Below are 14440 nucleotides of genomic sequence, written 5' to 3' on the forward strand. Positions count from 1 at the left end.
TCTCAGCTCCTCTCTTCCCCAGCCTCAGCCTTTATGGGAACCAGCAGACAGGAGCGCCCTCTCTCCTTCCTTGACGGTCTGTTTTCCCTTTAAATGCATGAATTAATTTAAAATATTTATTTTATTTATTTCAAAGGCAGAGTTATTGAGAGAGGGAGAAACACAGAAATAGCCTCTGTTTGCTGGTTCACTCCCCAAATGGTTACAAGTGCAGGATTGACCCAGGGCAAAGCCGGGAACCTCGGGATCCATTTGGTCTCCCATGCAGATGGCAGAGGCCCAAGCACTTGTGTCTTTTTCCACTGCCTTCCCAGTCATGTTAGCAAGGAGCAGGATCAGAAGTGGATCATCAGGGGGCCAACGCAGGGTAATCCTCTGCTGGCCAGTGTCACATCCCATATGGGCATCAGTTAAAGTCCCAGTTGCTATATTTTATTATTATTATTAATTACATTTATTATTGATGATAGTTGACTAGGGTGATAAGGGTCAAGGGCAATAGGAAGGTAGGTGAGATCACCATTTCCACGTTGTGTTTTTTCCTTCCTGTATCTGGGGAAAGGGGGAGACTAGGAGAGAAGCCACACCCTGCCTCCCAAACGCCTCTGCACCCTGGGATGGAGGACAGCCACCCAACACCACCCCAGGGTCCCCGATGTGGGACATGCTGCGAGGGTCTTGCTCAAGAGGTTTTGATAGTTCAACAGTTCTGAATTATTGACAATCTTGCCACCCCTAGCACAATGAAATCTCTCCAGAATCCACTGGCTGACATAGTCCACCTTAGAGTCTCTGTTTGCCCAGATATTCACTGCCAACATGTGGCTGGGGTAGTTGATCAATTTATTATGTTCTCTGTTGTGGTACCAGGTGTCCTCTGCAGACTCCATTGTACTGCCATATCCTCTACGTGCACCTGGATATGCTGTCCAGTGCTCCGTCTGAGCCACTGAGGAAACCCAGCTCTGTCACATGCTCTGCACAGTCAGACCATGGAACCTGCAGCTCTCTCCATGGTTGAGGATCTGAGTCCAGCAATTCAGTTGGGGGGGGCGGGGGCGGATTTCCAAAGAAACTTCATCTGAGGCGATCCCAGTCCTGATTTTTTTTTTAAAAAGATGTATTTATTTTTATTGGAAAGGCAGATATAAAGAGAGAAAGATCTTCCATCCATTGATTCACTCCCCAAGCGGCTGCAACGGCTGGAGCTGAGCCAATCCCAAGCCAGGATCCCGGAGCTTCTTCCAGGTCTCCCATGCGGGTGCAGGGTCCCAAAGCTTTGGGCTGTCCTCAACCACTTTCCCCAGGCCACAAGCAGGGAGCTGGATGGGAAGTGGGGCCACCGGGATTAGAACCGGCGCCCATATGGGATCCTGGCACATTCAAGGTGAGGACTTTAGCCGCTAGGCTACTGCGCTGGGCCCGAAAAAAATGTTCTAATTACATGTGCTGCTCACATTAAATTTGTATTGGACAGCCCTAGAAGATCCTATCAAGCTCATATGTGTGGTGGTGCTTCCTTGGGTAAGGAAGAGAAGGAATGATGGTAGCCAGATTACAAAAACCTGAGGTGCTTCCCCTGACAACCAGTACAATGTAAGAAAGAAATAAGATGGAGGGAAGAGAATGCGCAAAATCCAAAGATGTAGGCAGGCTTGCTTTATTTAGGAAATTCATTCACTCCAAAAAGATAGTATTTATTGGGCCCAGCGCGGTGGCGCAGTGGTTAAGGTCCTCGCCTTGCACACCCGGGATCCCATATGGGCGCAGGTTCTAAACCCAGCGGCCCCTCTTCCCATCCAGCTCCCCGCCTGTGGCCTGGGAAAGCAGTGGAGGACGGCCCAAAGCTTTGGGAACCTGCACCCACGTGGGAGACCCGGAAGAGGCTCCTGGCTTCGGATCAGGATAGCATCGACCATTGCGCTCACTTGGGGAGCGAATCATCGGATGGAAGATCTTCCTCTCTGTCTCTCCTCTCTGTATATCCGCCTTTCCAATAAAAATAAAATCTTTAAAAAAAAAAAGATAGTATTTATTTATTTGGAAGTCAATCACAAGGAGAGAGGGAGACATAGAGAAGAGTTCATCCCAATTTCTTCCGCCAAATGGTCACACAGCCTGGACTGGGCAAAGCCAAAGCCAGGGACCAGGAGCTCCATGTGGGTCTCCCACATGGGCGCAGGGGCGCAGGCAACTTGGCCATTTTCTGCAGTTTTCCCAAGAACATTAACCGCGAGCTGGATTACCTGCGTCAAAGGCGGTGAGTTACACAGGATGTACTACAATCTGGACTCTGCAGTAGCTTTTTTAAAAAGGCCGTTGTTGAGGTTTTACTTGGAGCCTCGCATTGGCAGAAGGCCTTTTACACCCATTCAGTCTTTTCAACGACTCGTTTGACCAAAGACATCACATAAGCTCAGCAAGCTTCAAGTATTTATTTCTCGGAATCGTTCCTTCTCTTTCTTTAGAAAGGCTCTGGAAACCCGTCTTACACGCGTAGTGATTCTCACAGCACCCAGCACGGAGGCACGTGGTAGGCGCTCAGAAAGTTTGTGCTGAAGCCAAGCACCAGCATTTTCAAGTTTGGGCTCCAGCGCGCGCGCCAAGGCCGGCAGCAGAAGCGCCAGAGGGCGCGCACGAGTCCACCCACTCGTCGGTCCCCAGGGCACCAGCCGGACCTCAGGCCTGGGTGCGGCCCTGTAGCCGGGACAGCTGCGCGCCCGGGCGAGAAGAGGCAGCTCTGGGAGCCCCAAGTCCCCTGGCCGCCCCGCCCCCCACGCCGCGCGGCTGCGGGGTGCGGAACCACGACGCGACATCCTGTTTTTGGGGCTCGCGGCTCCGCCTGCGCCGCTGCTGATCTTGTCCTTCCTCAGGGTGCTGACGCCAGCTCCCCTTCCCCCAGTCTCCCCACCCTCAAGGGGTCCGGGGCCTTCCCATTGCTGAATCACCACCACCACCACCCCGCACTCCCCCGGGACTCGGGGCAGGGGTGGGGACTGCCCCAGCCTGACCCACTTTCGCCATTGCCCGGCCTCGGCCAACGTGCGCTCGACCCCCGGACTCGGCTGCAGGCACCAGGCCGAGGGGCGCCTTTTCTCAGCATCTTCCCGCCGAACTTCTGCAGGGGGAGGAGGGAGCGAGAGGCTGGGAGAGCGTTTGCGGACGCTGGGGTGGCCAGGAGGAGGCGAGGAGACCAGCCTCTAAAGGGTCCCCGAGGCAAGGTCTGCAGAGGGGCGCAGGGGTCCGGGCTGGGAGCGAGGCCGGGCAGAGCCGGGAGCAGTGGGGGGCACCGGCCGCGGACTTCCTGATCGCGCCCCGCCCCGGTCCGCCCCCGCGCCCCGCCCCGGCCGCCCTGGCCGCCCCCCCACTTCCTCCGGCCTCCCGCTCTCACTTCCTTCTCGAGCCCGGAGCCGCTCCGCCGCCCCCAGCTCCCCCGCCGCGGGGAGGGCATCAGGTGAGGCCCGGGCCGGGCGGCCAGGCAGGGGTCCGGGGGAGGGGAGGCCGGCCAGCCCGGGAGTGGACGCCGGCGCCGGCCCAGGAAGTTTACTTGCGGGAGGCCGCGGGCGGGAGCTTCTCGGATCTCTGGGAGTTGGGCGGGCGCGGCCGGCCGGTCGGCGGGACGGCCGGGCGGGGCGAAGACCGGCCCTGGTGGAGCCGGTGGCGGCTCTGGAGAGGGTGGGCTCCCAGCGACGGTTCTGGCGCCTGAGAGCCGCGAGGAATCCCGGAGGCTTTGGAGAGAACAGAGCTCCGAGTGGGAAAGCGCGAAGCTGGGCGCTGGGACTGAGCGGCGGGCTGCCTTCAGAAGTGATGGTGGTGGTGGTGGTGGTGGTGATGGAGGCGCGGGGGTTGGGGGACGGATATGTGTTCAAAAACGCTTGGGGACGGAGCCCCTGGGCTGCGGAAGGTGCCCCCTGTGTTCGGGCGGTTGTGACATTTGAGGCAGAGAGGGGGCGGTGTCTGAGGCCTCTGCAGTCCCTTGCGCTCTGTCCCGACAAGTGGATGCCAGTCAGGTCCACACTCCCAGGCTGCAGCTGGGGCCCTCAGCACTTGGCAGGACCCCACTCCTCTGTGTCTGTGTCTGTGTGTGTGTGTGTGTGTCTTTTTTGTTTGTTTTAGAGACCCAACCTGCCCTGGCCTGGGGCAAGGCGACAGGTATTTAGTGAGGGAACACCTGCTGTGCCTGGCCTTGCTCCTTGGGGAGTCAGCGGAGGAAGGAAAAGGCCCCATCTTGCAGTGTGATTGGCAGTAGAAGGATTGACTGCTTTTACAGGACTCTGGGCGAGGTGGCTTGAGGTTCTGGGCTGTGGGCGGTGAGGCTGGGGGGGCACCTCCTGGTCTTTGCCCTCACTCTGGCTTCTTGAGTTCTGCATGTTCTATACATCCCCCCTATTTCTCACCCGCCTGCCCCTTCTTTTATCTCTACCTGGAAACTTTGTCCCTATTCCCTCCCATCCCCTTCATTCAGTCTCACCCCCCCCCCCCAGGCACCCTTACACCTAGTTAAGCCACTTCTGTGTCTCCTCTTCTCCTCTGCAGGCTTTCCCCTCAAATTGCCCGCCCCCCCCCCCTTCCACGGATCCATCATCTAGCATCCTTCCTCTCCTGTCATTCTTGATGCCTCCAACTGTTGGCCTCTCTACCTCCTTCCCTTTGGGCCACCTCTCTCCAGGTTTGGGGTCAGAAGCTGCTGTAGAACTTGGTGAGAGCCTTCTCGAAGTTTCCTTTCCCTTGCTCAGAGAGGCAGGCTGCAACCTGGCAACAATACAGATGATTAAAGAGCAGAAGCTGTGTGAGTGCGCATGTGTCTGTATATCTACATCTCTATCTCCTGGAGACAAAATAACTGCCCTCAGCCTGGGGGCTCCAGTCAGGGAAAGCAGCAGAATGGAGGGAACCTGCAGTGTGTGAGGTTGTGGTTAGGCAGGGGGAAGCAGCCTGAAGGCGTCAGAGCAGGGTGACACAGGAGTAAGAATGGCTGGAGAGGCTGTTGGAAATCAAAATCACCTGGAGGCTGGGGGCCAGTCTGAAGGTCCCCAACTGTAGCACTTACTGGTTCCAGCCCTGACTGGAGATGGGGGAACTGAGTGTGGGAGGAACCGAGGGGAGTTGCAGCTGAGCTGACCTCAGTTGCAACTGTTTCAGTTTTGGATTAGGATAAGAGGGATGTGAAGCTAGGATGTGTGCTCCTCCTTCCCGGGGCCTGCCCAGGCTGGGTACCCCCAAGTCATAATCGGCCATGGACCTAGGTGACCAAGCAGAAGCCCTGGAGTTCTGCTAATCCCTCTTTAGTTTAAAAGTCTCCATTTCAACAAGGACACTTCTGTCAGAAGTCTCTCCCAAGTCTTAACTTCAGTTCATCCTGTCTCTGTAAACTCATGTCTCTATTCTAGAACTTCCCCCACCCCCAGCCTTAGGGATGCATGCGGAGGATTTTGCTTTTCTGTGTCCTCTGGTCTCTTGTATTAATTTCTCTGCACTAGCAAGGATGGGAAGCAGAGCCAGTGTTAAGTTTTTGAGCTCTCCCAAACACAGCTAAATTTAAGAGCTGTCCCCATGCCTCATCCTATCCTCTTTCCATCTCACAGTTGTCCCCGGCCTATAAATTGTCTGCCTTTTACACACCTGTCTCTTCTGGTCTCCTTTCTGGGAGGTACAGAGGTTTTGCCCCAGGAGGAAATCCCAGGGATCTGCATAAAATCCCAGCTCAGGGAAGGTTGTACACGCAAGGCACTTTCCCAACACAGTAAAACTCCCAATTCCCAGCCTGGCAGAACAGTACTTATTTTGGCAGTTATGCATTACTGAGCTCCGCACGCACAGGGCTCTCTGCGAGTAGAGGCAGGAGGATGAGATGGGGGTTCTCCATGGCTGATTGGAGCTTATTGCCAAAAAGTCGTTGCTCACTAAATCTCAGCATGGTGGGAGGGATCTCAGTGGGACAATATTACGACATGGGGCCAGTGGGTAGGGGGCTGCTGTTGAGGTCCTGGCTAAAGAAGTATGGTCAAGATCATGACATGGGAAGAAGTAAATGTGAGATTGTCACATATCCTAGTTGAGAATCCGGGATGTGGAAGATAATGTGTTAGGTCAATGTGTTTAGAGGGTCATGCGCAGGAAGGCTGGGGACAGGGGAAAGGGGGTCCTCTCACTCCACATGCTGCCTGCTTCTACCAGGGGTGAAGTTTGCAGGAGTCCTGAGAAGAGCTGAGGAGGAAAACTAAAGACAAAGCCTGGGCCACCTCCCCAGATTGGACTGGTCTTCCTGTCCAGGATCCAGCTTCCTCTTTTATTTATCCTCATTTCTTACTGGGGGGGCGGACATTTCCCCCTGGCCTTGGAGAGTGTCCAGTAATGTAAGTGTTAAAACATGTACACCCAGGATGGACTAAGCATGAGGGCTGAGGAACTGAAAAAGATTTAGATCAGCCTGGGCCAGACCATGGTAGGGTCATCGTGAAGAAAGTCAGAAAGATGTTAGGCCTGCACTGTGGCTGCAGTCACAGTCCTTGCCCTCTCTGTTGGAACTAACGTCAAGTGGGTGGTAGGCAGGTAGGAGACCTTGGTCAATCTGGTTTTCTCTGGGCTCCATTTCAATGTGAAGGAGTCGCCCAGCAATACCTGCAAATGGCGCAGCGAACGCCCCCACAGCCTAGGGAGTGCTCATTTCAGTGCCCTCCACCCTGAACCCTCAGGTCTCTCCAGCCTTGATCCGACAGGCCTGAGTAGGCTTGTCAGGAATTGTTGGAGGTTGAGCGATAAGAGGGCTGAGAGTGTGGGGGATGTTGCCAGAAGGCAGCAAGATGGGGGAGTACCCTGTGCCCTGCACTGGCTCTGCCCGGCATGCTGACAGTGGAAAATAGATGCTGGAGTTTCCTCACTGGGGTTATTTTCCCTTGTGGAAACCCCCTCAGGCCACAGGTGGGGCTGCAGGGCCAAGGCAGCCCTGGGTCTCTCTGTGGGTATTTTCGGCGAGGGGAGGAAGGACTGGGAAGATGGCATTTGTCTGCTGCCTTATGTGAAATGAGCACAGGCAAAGGAAATGCCACTTTACGGGCCTTTCATGGGGCCCAGGGAGCTGCTGTTGGGCGGGGAGGAGGAAGCCGGTGCACTCAGTCTTCCTCTGTGCTGGCTGCTGGGGGAGGGGACAGCCTCCTCTGCTGACCCTTGCCAGAGTGGTCTGGGTCCTGGGCCTGGTCCTTTGGGGAACAACCCAGGTGCTGGGACAGTGAAGGAAGATGGGAGAGAAAGGGGCTTAATGAAGGGGTCCCAACCGCAATAGCTTTCTGAGTGACAACTTCTTGTTTGCTCATTTCTAGCCCTGACTGGGTAGTAGCATCAACACGCTTACCCTACTTGCTGTATGTAGCTCAGTGTTTTCTGCAGGGGCTGATGGGAAGAGAATGCAAGAGTTGGAGAGTCTTCCAGTGTGAATTGGTTTCTTAAAAGCTAGGAACTAGCTCTCTTGGATCCTTCAGTGCTGATGGAGAAAGGGAAAGAGACTCAGCCCTTGGCTCGATCCCAGCCCTATGCTGACCTCATATCTCATCCAGCTTCCTTCTCCCGACCCAGCTGCGGCCAGCTGCAGCCCCTTTGGGCCTTTTCACATCACCTCTCCTCCCTTCAAAACAAACAAGCAAACTTGTAAAGCTTCTGAAGCTTTCTAGCAGTACCCCTGCCCCTTGCCTGATCTTCCACGGGTATCTTCAGCTATTTCCAACCCTTGGTCTGTCAGGACCATTTCTGCTACCCATCCCTTATAGCCACTGAACTAATGCTACTGGCTTCACCTATCTCCCTCTTCCAGCTAAGAACCAGGGAAAATCTCTTGGGTGTCTGTTACTTTAACTTTGTGTTCCTCAGGGTAAGGAAGAAGTTGGTTACCTTTGTTGCTTTTGGGCAGAGGGGCATTGTTGTTCCCAGTATTATAGATGGGGGATGGTGTGTGTGTGTGTGTGTGTACGTACGTGCAGTTTTTGCTTAGCCCTGTGCTGGGCTTCTGGAAATGAATAGGTTGGACTATCTCCCTAGGAAGCTTCCAGTTAGTTGAGTGCAATGCATGGTGTGGCTGTCAGTGCTGGAAGGTTAGGGGCAGGAGAGGAGGTAGTTGTATCCTGTAGAAGCTGGGGAGCAGAACTGGGCCTTGAAAGGTGGGAAGGTTCTGAAGGGAGCATGCAAAGACACGAAAGACAGGTTGATTCCATTCAGATATTTACTGACAGCCCCTGGGTGCGGAGCTCAGTGGAGGGGGACAGAACTCCAGGATCTTTCCCTCTTGGCCCTCTCAGTCTAAGGACAAGAGATAAGAATCAGATCAGCCTCCCTTTGATGCAAGTACCTGCCTGGGAGAGTGAGAGGACCCGACTTCGGATAGGATAAGTCGCTTGTGACTGGTGTGATTTGTGCAAATTTTCCCAGAGGAGGTGGTAGCGGCAGCGGTGCTTGGATATGTGGCTATTGATACTTAATGGATTTGGGAGAACACAGAAGCCACTTTGGAGAGGATCAGGGTGGTGTGGCCAGCCCTAAGGGTGGAAATGCTGAGTGTAGTTAGAAAGGTTTAGGGAGGGCTATGGCAGGGAAGCCCCTTGAGAAGGGGGCAGTTAGAAGCTGAGGTAAGTTCCCAGCTGCTTCCCTGCTTTGCTGGGCTCTTAGAGCCCACTTCTCCCCTCCCCCACTCCCAGTTGGGACACTTCCCCTGCTCTAACGGCCACAGAGATCTGGCAATCAGGCAAACTTCCTTTCCCTCCCTCCTCCTGGGCCACACCCCAAAACCAGGCCCCACTGGGTGCGGGCTGGGTTCCAGGGACCACACTTAGGCTCCCATGGGCTTTCCTCTTTGCTGGAACCAACTCTCAGCTGATACTGGACAGAGAGATTTTTGCCTCTTCCAGGCATTGCTTTTGCCTGTCATTTGCTGTCTTAACACGATGCAGCCTTGCAGGCTGGGGTGTGGGGAGATTCCAGTCCTGTGCTTGGGAGAAGTTTTTCCAGAAGACAGTGGTTGTACCCTCTTGTACAGCCAGCTCTGTACTCACAGCCCCATGGTGGCTGAGAGAAGCTCGGGCTGCAGGATGCGAGGGACAGGATCTAAGGGTCAGAAGGAGACAGCCAATGCAGGACTAAAAGGAGTGGACATGCTCCATCAGTGCCAAGAGTTCAGTAGCTGCATGGGTGGTGAGACTTAAGCTAGGCCTTGAGATGCTGGGAAGATGGGAGAGGGAAGGGAATGACAGAAGGAGGAGATATCAAGGGTAGAAAATCAGAGGCGAGAATGATGCTGGCCTGTCTGCAAGAGGTGCTGGGAGATGTCTGGGGCAGGATGCTGGGAACTCCCATGTCCAGGTACCTGCATTGTGCACACACCCTCACATTACCACACTCAGTGAGGCAGGTGCTGTTACTGCTACCCTTGAGAAACAAGGAGCTGAAAGCCTGGAGAGGCAAACCATCCTAAGTCCAGGGTCACACAGCTGATGAGTAACAGAACTAGAATTGAAACCTAGTTCCGTGTGACATTGAAACTCCTGTCAGATTATGAAGAACTTGGAAATGCCAAGATCAGGGGCAAGCATCTGAATTTAATGTGGGAATAGAAAACCAGGGCAAGTCATTATGACTTGGTGACTATCATGTACATCTACAAGTGTTCATTTATTTTACTCTCTGAAGATTCTTTCCTAAAAAGCTACCCAGTGTACAAGTCACACGTGAGCCATAGCGTTTAGCAGGCTGCTCGTGCTTCAGCCTCCTGCCGTGCTGACAACCTTTGTGCCTGGGGGCACAGGCTAGAAGTTCAGTAGGCTAGAGAACTTACTTGATCCAGTTCAGGCCACAGACATTCAGAGAAAAGTTGTCTGAGGAAGGCCTGGGCTAACCCGAGTCCCCAACACCAGGCTGATGCCACCACCTGCTGCTTCCTGCACTGCTCTGGCCATGAAAGGCTTTGTTCTGTCAACAGTTGACAAAGTGTGTTTCTTGTGCCCCATGAGGCTGGGAGGGCGAGTGCTATTGCTCTCATTGCACAGATAATTCAGGCTGCAGGAAGGGAAGTAACTTGCTTGGCTCAAGGTCACAGAGTTAGCCATTAAGGTCTAACTTGGAGACTGCAGCGAATTGAAGACATGAAAAAAGCAGGACTTTGGATCGCAGGGCAGGGTCTGTACGCCGGGTCCCGCACTGGCTGTGTGATATCGGATGATTTGAACTGCTCTGAAATTGTTTTCTTCTCTGTCAGAGAGCAGTAGGGCCAACAGGTTGTTTCAGAGATCAGCAGACATAATCCCATGCGCTCTATAAAAAGCTTATGCCAGTATGTGGACTTTTTTAGTCAGAGGTCAAGATCAGCAGGTAAGGCTCAGGAGGTCATATTTGGGTGTCTGGTGCTCTTGGCCCTGGACTCCACCACTTCCCTTGCCCCTGCTTGTTTTCTGGACACTGCCTCGTGCATAATCCTTTTCCGCTGTCAGTCCCGTGTTCCCTTGCCAGTCCGGAAGCTACCCTCCCCCCACTCCCCTTTGAGGGCAGATTTACTGATCTCTGGGTGATAACCACCTCCCCCAAGGGTAGAGTACCGGCTGTACTTTCAATCTCTGAGGCCTTGTGACTGCCGGCCAGAGTTCCCTTCTGGCCTTCCTGCCTGGGCCAGCCCGTGGCTGGACTTGGGGGAGAGAGTTCTCAGTTACCCCGCTGTACCCACTCCCCTTACCCTGCAGAGGTAACGGCACCAGACCCTGGAGTTGTTCTGTGAAAGACCAGGGTCTCCCAGATAATCCAGTGTCCACAAGTAACAGCCTCTGCCCTTATGGCTCTTCAGCTCTTCTGTTGCCCACCCAGTGCCCTTGTCATTGGCATGAGTATCTCTGTTTTCTAGATAAGGAACTGAGGCGCAGAGAGGCTAAGGGCCTCATCCTTTGCTGCCGTCAGCAGGCAGAGCTGGGCTCAGAACTTGAGTTCCCTGACTTCAGTCTCAGCTCCTCTGCTCCTTTCCCCACCCGGACAGGAACTTTTATTTTATTATTATTTTTTTAGGAACTGTATCTTACGCATGCAAATAAGATGAAAATATTTTTAGTGTGAACCAGAGAGACAGTCCCATAGAGTGAAACTGCTTCCCTACCAGCTGGTCTCCAGGGAAGCTGTGTCCTGGGAGAGAACTCTGGATTCTTTTTAGCCTTTCCACCACCAGGGATCCTTTCTAATGGGCGTATCCTCTCATGTCGCTCCCCTAACCTCCCACCCCATTTTAACTTTTTTTTTTTTGTCCCATTTTAATTTTTGAGGTATTTGGTTGTGCATAAAACAGGCTGCCCTTCCCGTGCAGCAGGACTAGTTGTGGGAGACAGTCAGGGAAAGGAAGTCACACACTGGCTAGCTAGAGTCCCCTGTGGCTGAGAGGAAGTAGCCAATGAGAGGAGGGCCCTTGCCACAGCAGTCATTATAAATAATCCCAGGGTTTCCGGAAGCCCTGTCCTGTTGCAGACCTCAAAAGACTAGTTCTCACCCGAGGCCCATGACTGGCCTGAGGAACCAGGCTGGTGCCTAGAGCTGAGACTCTGCCTCATTACTGACTCCACACTTTCTTCATATTAACTCATTTCATACACTGAGCAATTTGAATGCAATATCCCGATATTATCCCCCCCATTTTACAGAAGTGTAAAATGAGGCTTGGAACTAAGAAATATTGCCAGGATCATCTGTAACAAGCTCGTAGGACTATGGTGATTCAGTCCCTGCCCACCTGACTTCAGCATCCAGTTCCAGCAGTGATACTGTTTTTGTGTTTTGGTTTGGCTTTGTTTTAAAGATTTTTTTTTTAAAGCAAACAGACAATAATAAAAGATTGTTTATTTGAAAGTCCAAGTTACAGAGATATTCCATCTACTTGTTCACTCCTCACATAGCTACAAGGAGCCTGGAACTCCATCTGGGTCTCCCATGTAGGTACGGGGTGCAAGTACTTGAGTCATTTTTTACTGCTTGTCCAGGTGCGTTAGCAGGAAGTTGAATCTAAAGAGCAGTCAAGACTTTTTTATTAGTTATATTGAGTTTTGATGACAGTTGATTAGAGTGATAGAGCAGTCAAGACTTAAACCGGCGTTCTCATGGGATGCTGGCACTACAGGCATCAGCTAAACGTGCTGCCCTGGTGATGTTTTGCTAGCCATGTGATGCTCTTCAGAGGTTCATGTGTACTCCCAGGAAAGGATCAGAAGACTGAAGGGAAGATCACGTTTTTGTTTTGCTCTCATATTCATCCCTTCCTGGCTTAGCTTGAAGGAGCATACCCGGATACCAGCCCTGGTCCCAGCATTTCCCTGCCAGATGGGGCTTTCCATGCTTCCCAGAATGATGGTAGTGGGCTTGCCCTCTTCCACCCTTCCCAGAACATTCCAGATGGACACAGAAGCTGTCTGGAGAATTCTACTCCCTCCTTTAGTGAGCTTCCCACCGCACCCTTTGCTTCAGACTTAGTAGAAGTCAGGATTGGAGGATTTGAAGCATCAGTGTAAGGTGGACCCCAAGTCTGGAAAGGTTCTACCTGAGGCTGCATCCAGGTTGGGGGAGGGGTGGATATTATTAGAGAAATTGTGCACCCTCCTGTTTCTATGCTGTCTGGAAAAACAGGAAAATACCTAATACTTAGTGAATGGGTACTGTCTAGGTACTGTGTGCACTGCCAGTGTACCACTATTGTCAGTAAATACTTGGCCTATATTCACTTACAGGGCCAGGGCTGTGGCATAACAGGTAAAAACTGCCACCATGGTACTATTATCCTATATGCGTGCCAGTTTGAGTCCAGCCTGCTCTAATCCCGATCCAGGCCCTTGCAAATGTGCCTGGGAAAGCAGTGGAAGATGGCCCAAGTGCTTGGGCCCCTGTACCCACGTGGGAGACTTGGAAGAAGCTCCCAGCTCCTGGCTCTGTCCTGGCTCAGCTTCAGCTGTTGTGGCCATTTGGGGAGTGAACCAACAGATGGAAGAATGCACGCTCTCTCTTCTCCCTTTCTCTGTATACTCTGCCTTTAAAATCAACCAATTAATCTTATTTTTAAAAGAAACACATTAACTTGTAATCCTCACAATAACCCAATGTAGTTTTTTGTTTTTGTTTTTTTTAATGCCCTCATCCTGATGCCAAGAGTTAGAGGCCTCCCTAACCAACAGTATCCCTTTCATCTGTTCACAGTTCCCTGCACCCAGAGGGGCCCAGCAGGAGGCATTGCCTCCACTTCAGCAGCTGCCCCCACAATGCAAAGCATCAAGTGTGTGGTGGTGGGTGATGGGGCTGTAGGCAAGACATGCCTGCTCATCTGCTACACGACCAATGCCTTCCCCAAAGAGTACATCCCCACGGTGTTCGACAACTACAGTGCCCAGAGCGCAGTGGATGGGCGTACGGTGAACCTGAACCTGTGGGACACTGCGGGCCAAGAGGAGTACGACCGCCTCCGCACACTCTCCTATCCTCAGACCAACGTCTTTGTCATCTGCTTCTCCATTGCCAGTCCGCCCTCCTACGAGAATGTGCGGCACAAGTGGCACCCGGAAGTGTGCCACCACTGCCCCGACGTGCCCATCCTCCTGGTGGGCACCAAGAAGGACCTGAGAGCCCAGCCTGACACCCTACGACGCCTCAAGGAGCAGGGCCAGGCACCCATCACTCCGCAGCAAGGCCAGGCACTGGCTAAGCAGATCCACGCTGTGCGCTACCTCGAGTGCTCGGCCCTGCAACAGGACGGGGTGAAGGAAGTGTTTGCCGAGGCTGTCCGGGCTGTGCTCAACCCAACCCCCGTCAAGCGTGGGCGCTCCTGTGTCCTCTTGTGACCCTGGCAGTCAGCTTGGAGGCTGGCCCTGACTCCCCCCACCCCCCACCAGCTGTGCCTTGGTGCCTTGTCTGCCCCCAGCTGTGCCTTAAGGACTAATTCTGGCACCCCTTGCCAGGGGGCTCCCTGAATGCCTTTTTCTCCTTATGGAGGCCTGACTGCAGGGGAAAGGGGGCTTCGTGCCCCACCCACCCTGCCTGGGAACATCAGGTATTCCCATGAGCTCACCCAGGCCAAGATTGGACCCCTCCCCAAGAGGCCAGTCCAGTGCCCCGTCCCTGTTGTCTGCTACTGACAAGTTGATCCAGCTTTTCACACAGTTGTTGCTGCCTCTCAGTGGTGTCTCCTCTCAGGTTAGGGCCTCTTGGCCATCTCTAACCTCTGCCTCTGCTGCTCCTAAAACTGCCCCTCCCTCCCCAGATGCTCCCTCCTTTCCCCCTGGAAGGAGCCATAGAATCCTAAGATGAATGTGCCCTAACCTGCCACCCCCTCCGTGCCCAGGCGTTTTGCATCCGCTGACTCAGCCCCTACCCCACCCTACTACCAGCTCCTAGGGGGCCTTTCCTACCCGTCCCCAGCATCAATAAAACCTGTCTCCAGTGGCCCCGG

General features: G+C 53.5%; 1 protein-coding gene across 1 annotated transcript; it reads left to right on the forward strand.

Moving 5' to 3' along the window:
• The first annotated feature begins 3346 nt into the window (after positions 1–3346).
• Positions 3347–14433, forward strand: RHOG (ras homolog family member G). Its single transcript, XM_040964413.1, has 2 exons — positions 3347–3454; positions 13195–14433. The coding sequence occupies exon 2, from the start codon at positions 13257–13259 to the stop codon at positions 13830–13832; it is 576 nt and encodes a 191-aa protein (XP_040820347.1). The 5' UTR covers positions 3347–3454; positions 13195–13256; the 3' UTR covers positions 13833–14433.
• The last annotated feature ends 7 nt before the right edge of the window (positions 14434–14440 follow it).

Source organism: Ochotona curzoniae, unplaced genomic scaffold (genome assembly GCF_017591425.1).
Source record: "Ochotona curzoniae isolate NIBS_2020 unplaced genomic scaffold, NIBS_Ocur_1.0 scaffold_3223, whole genome shotgun sequence".
In the NCBI taxonomy this organism is placed as follows: Eukaryota; Metazoa; Chordata; class Mammalia; order Lagomorpha; family Ochotonidae; genus Ochotona; species Ochotona curzoniae.

Excerpts from the sequence above, each read along its gene's own strand:
- RHOG (XM_040964413.1), top strand. The coding sequence starts at position 13,257 with ATGCAAAGCATCAAGTGTGTGGTGGTGGGTGATGGGGCTGTAGGCAAG.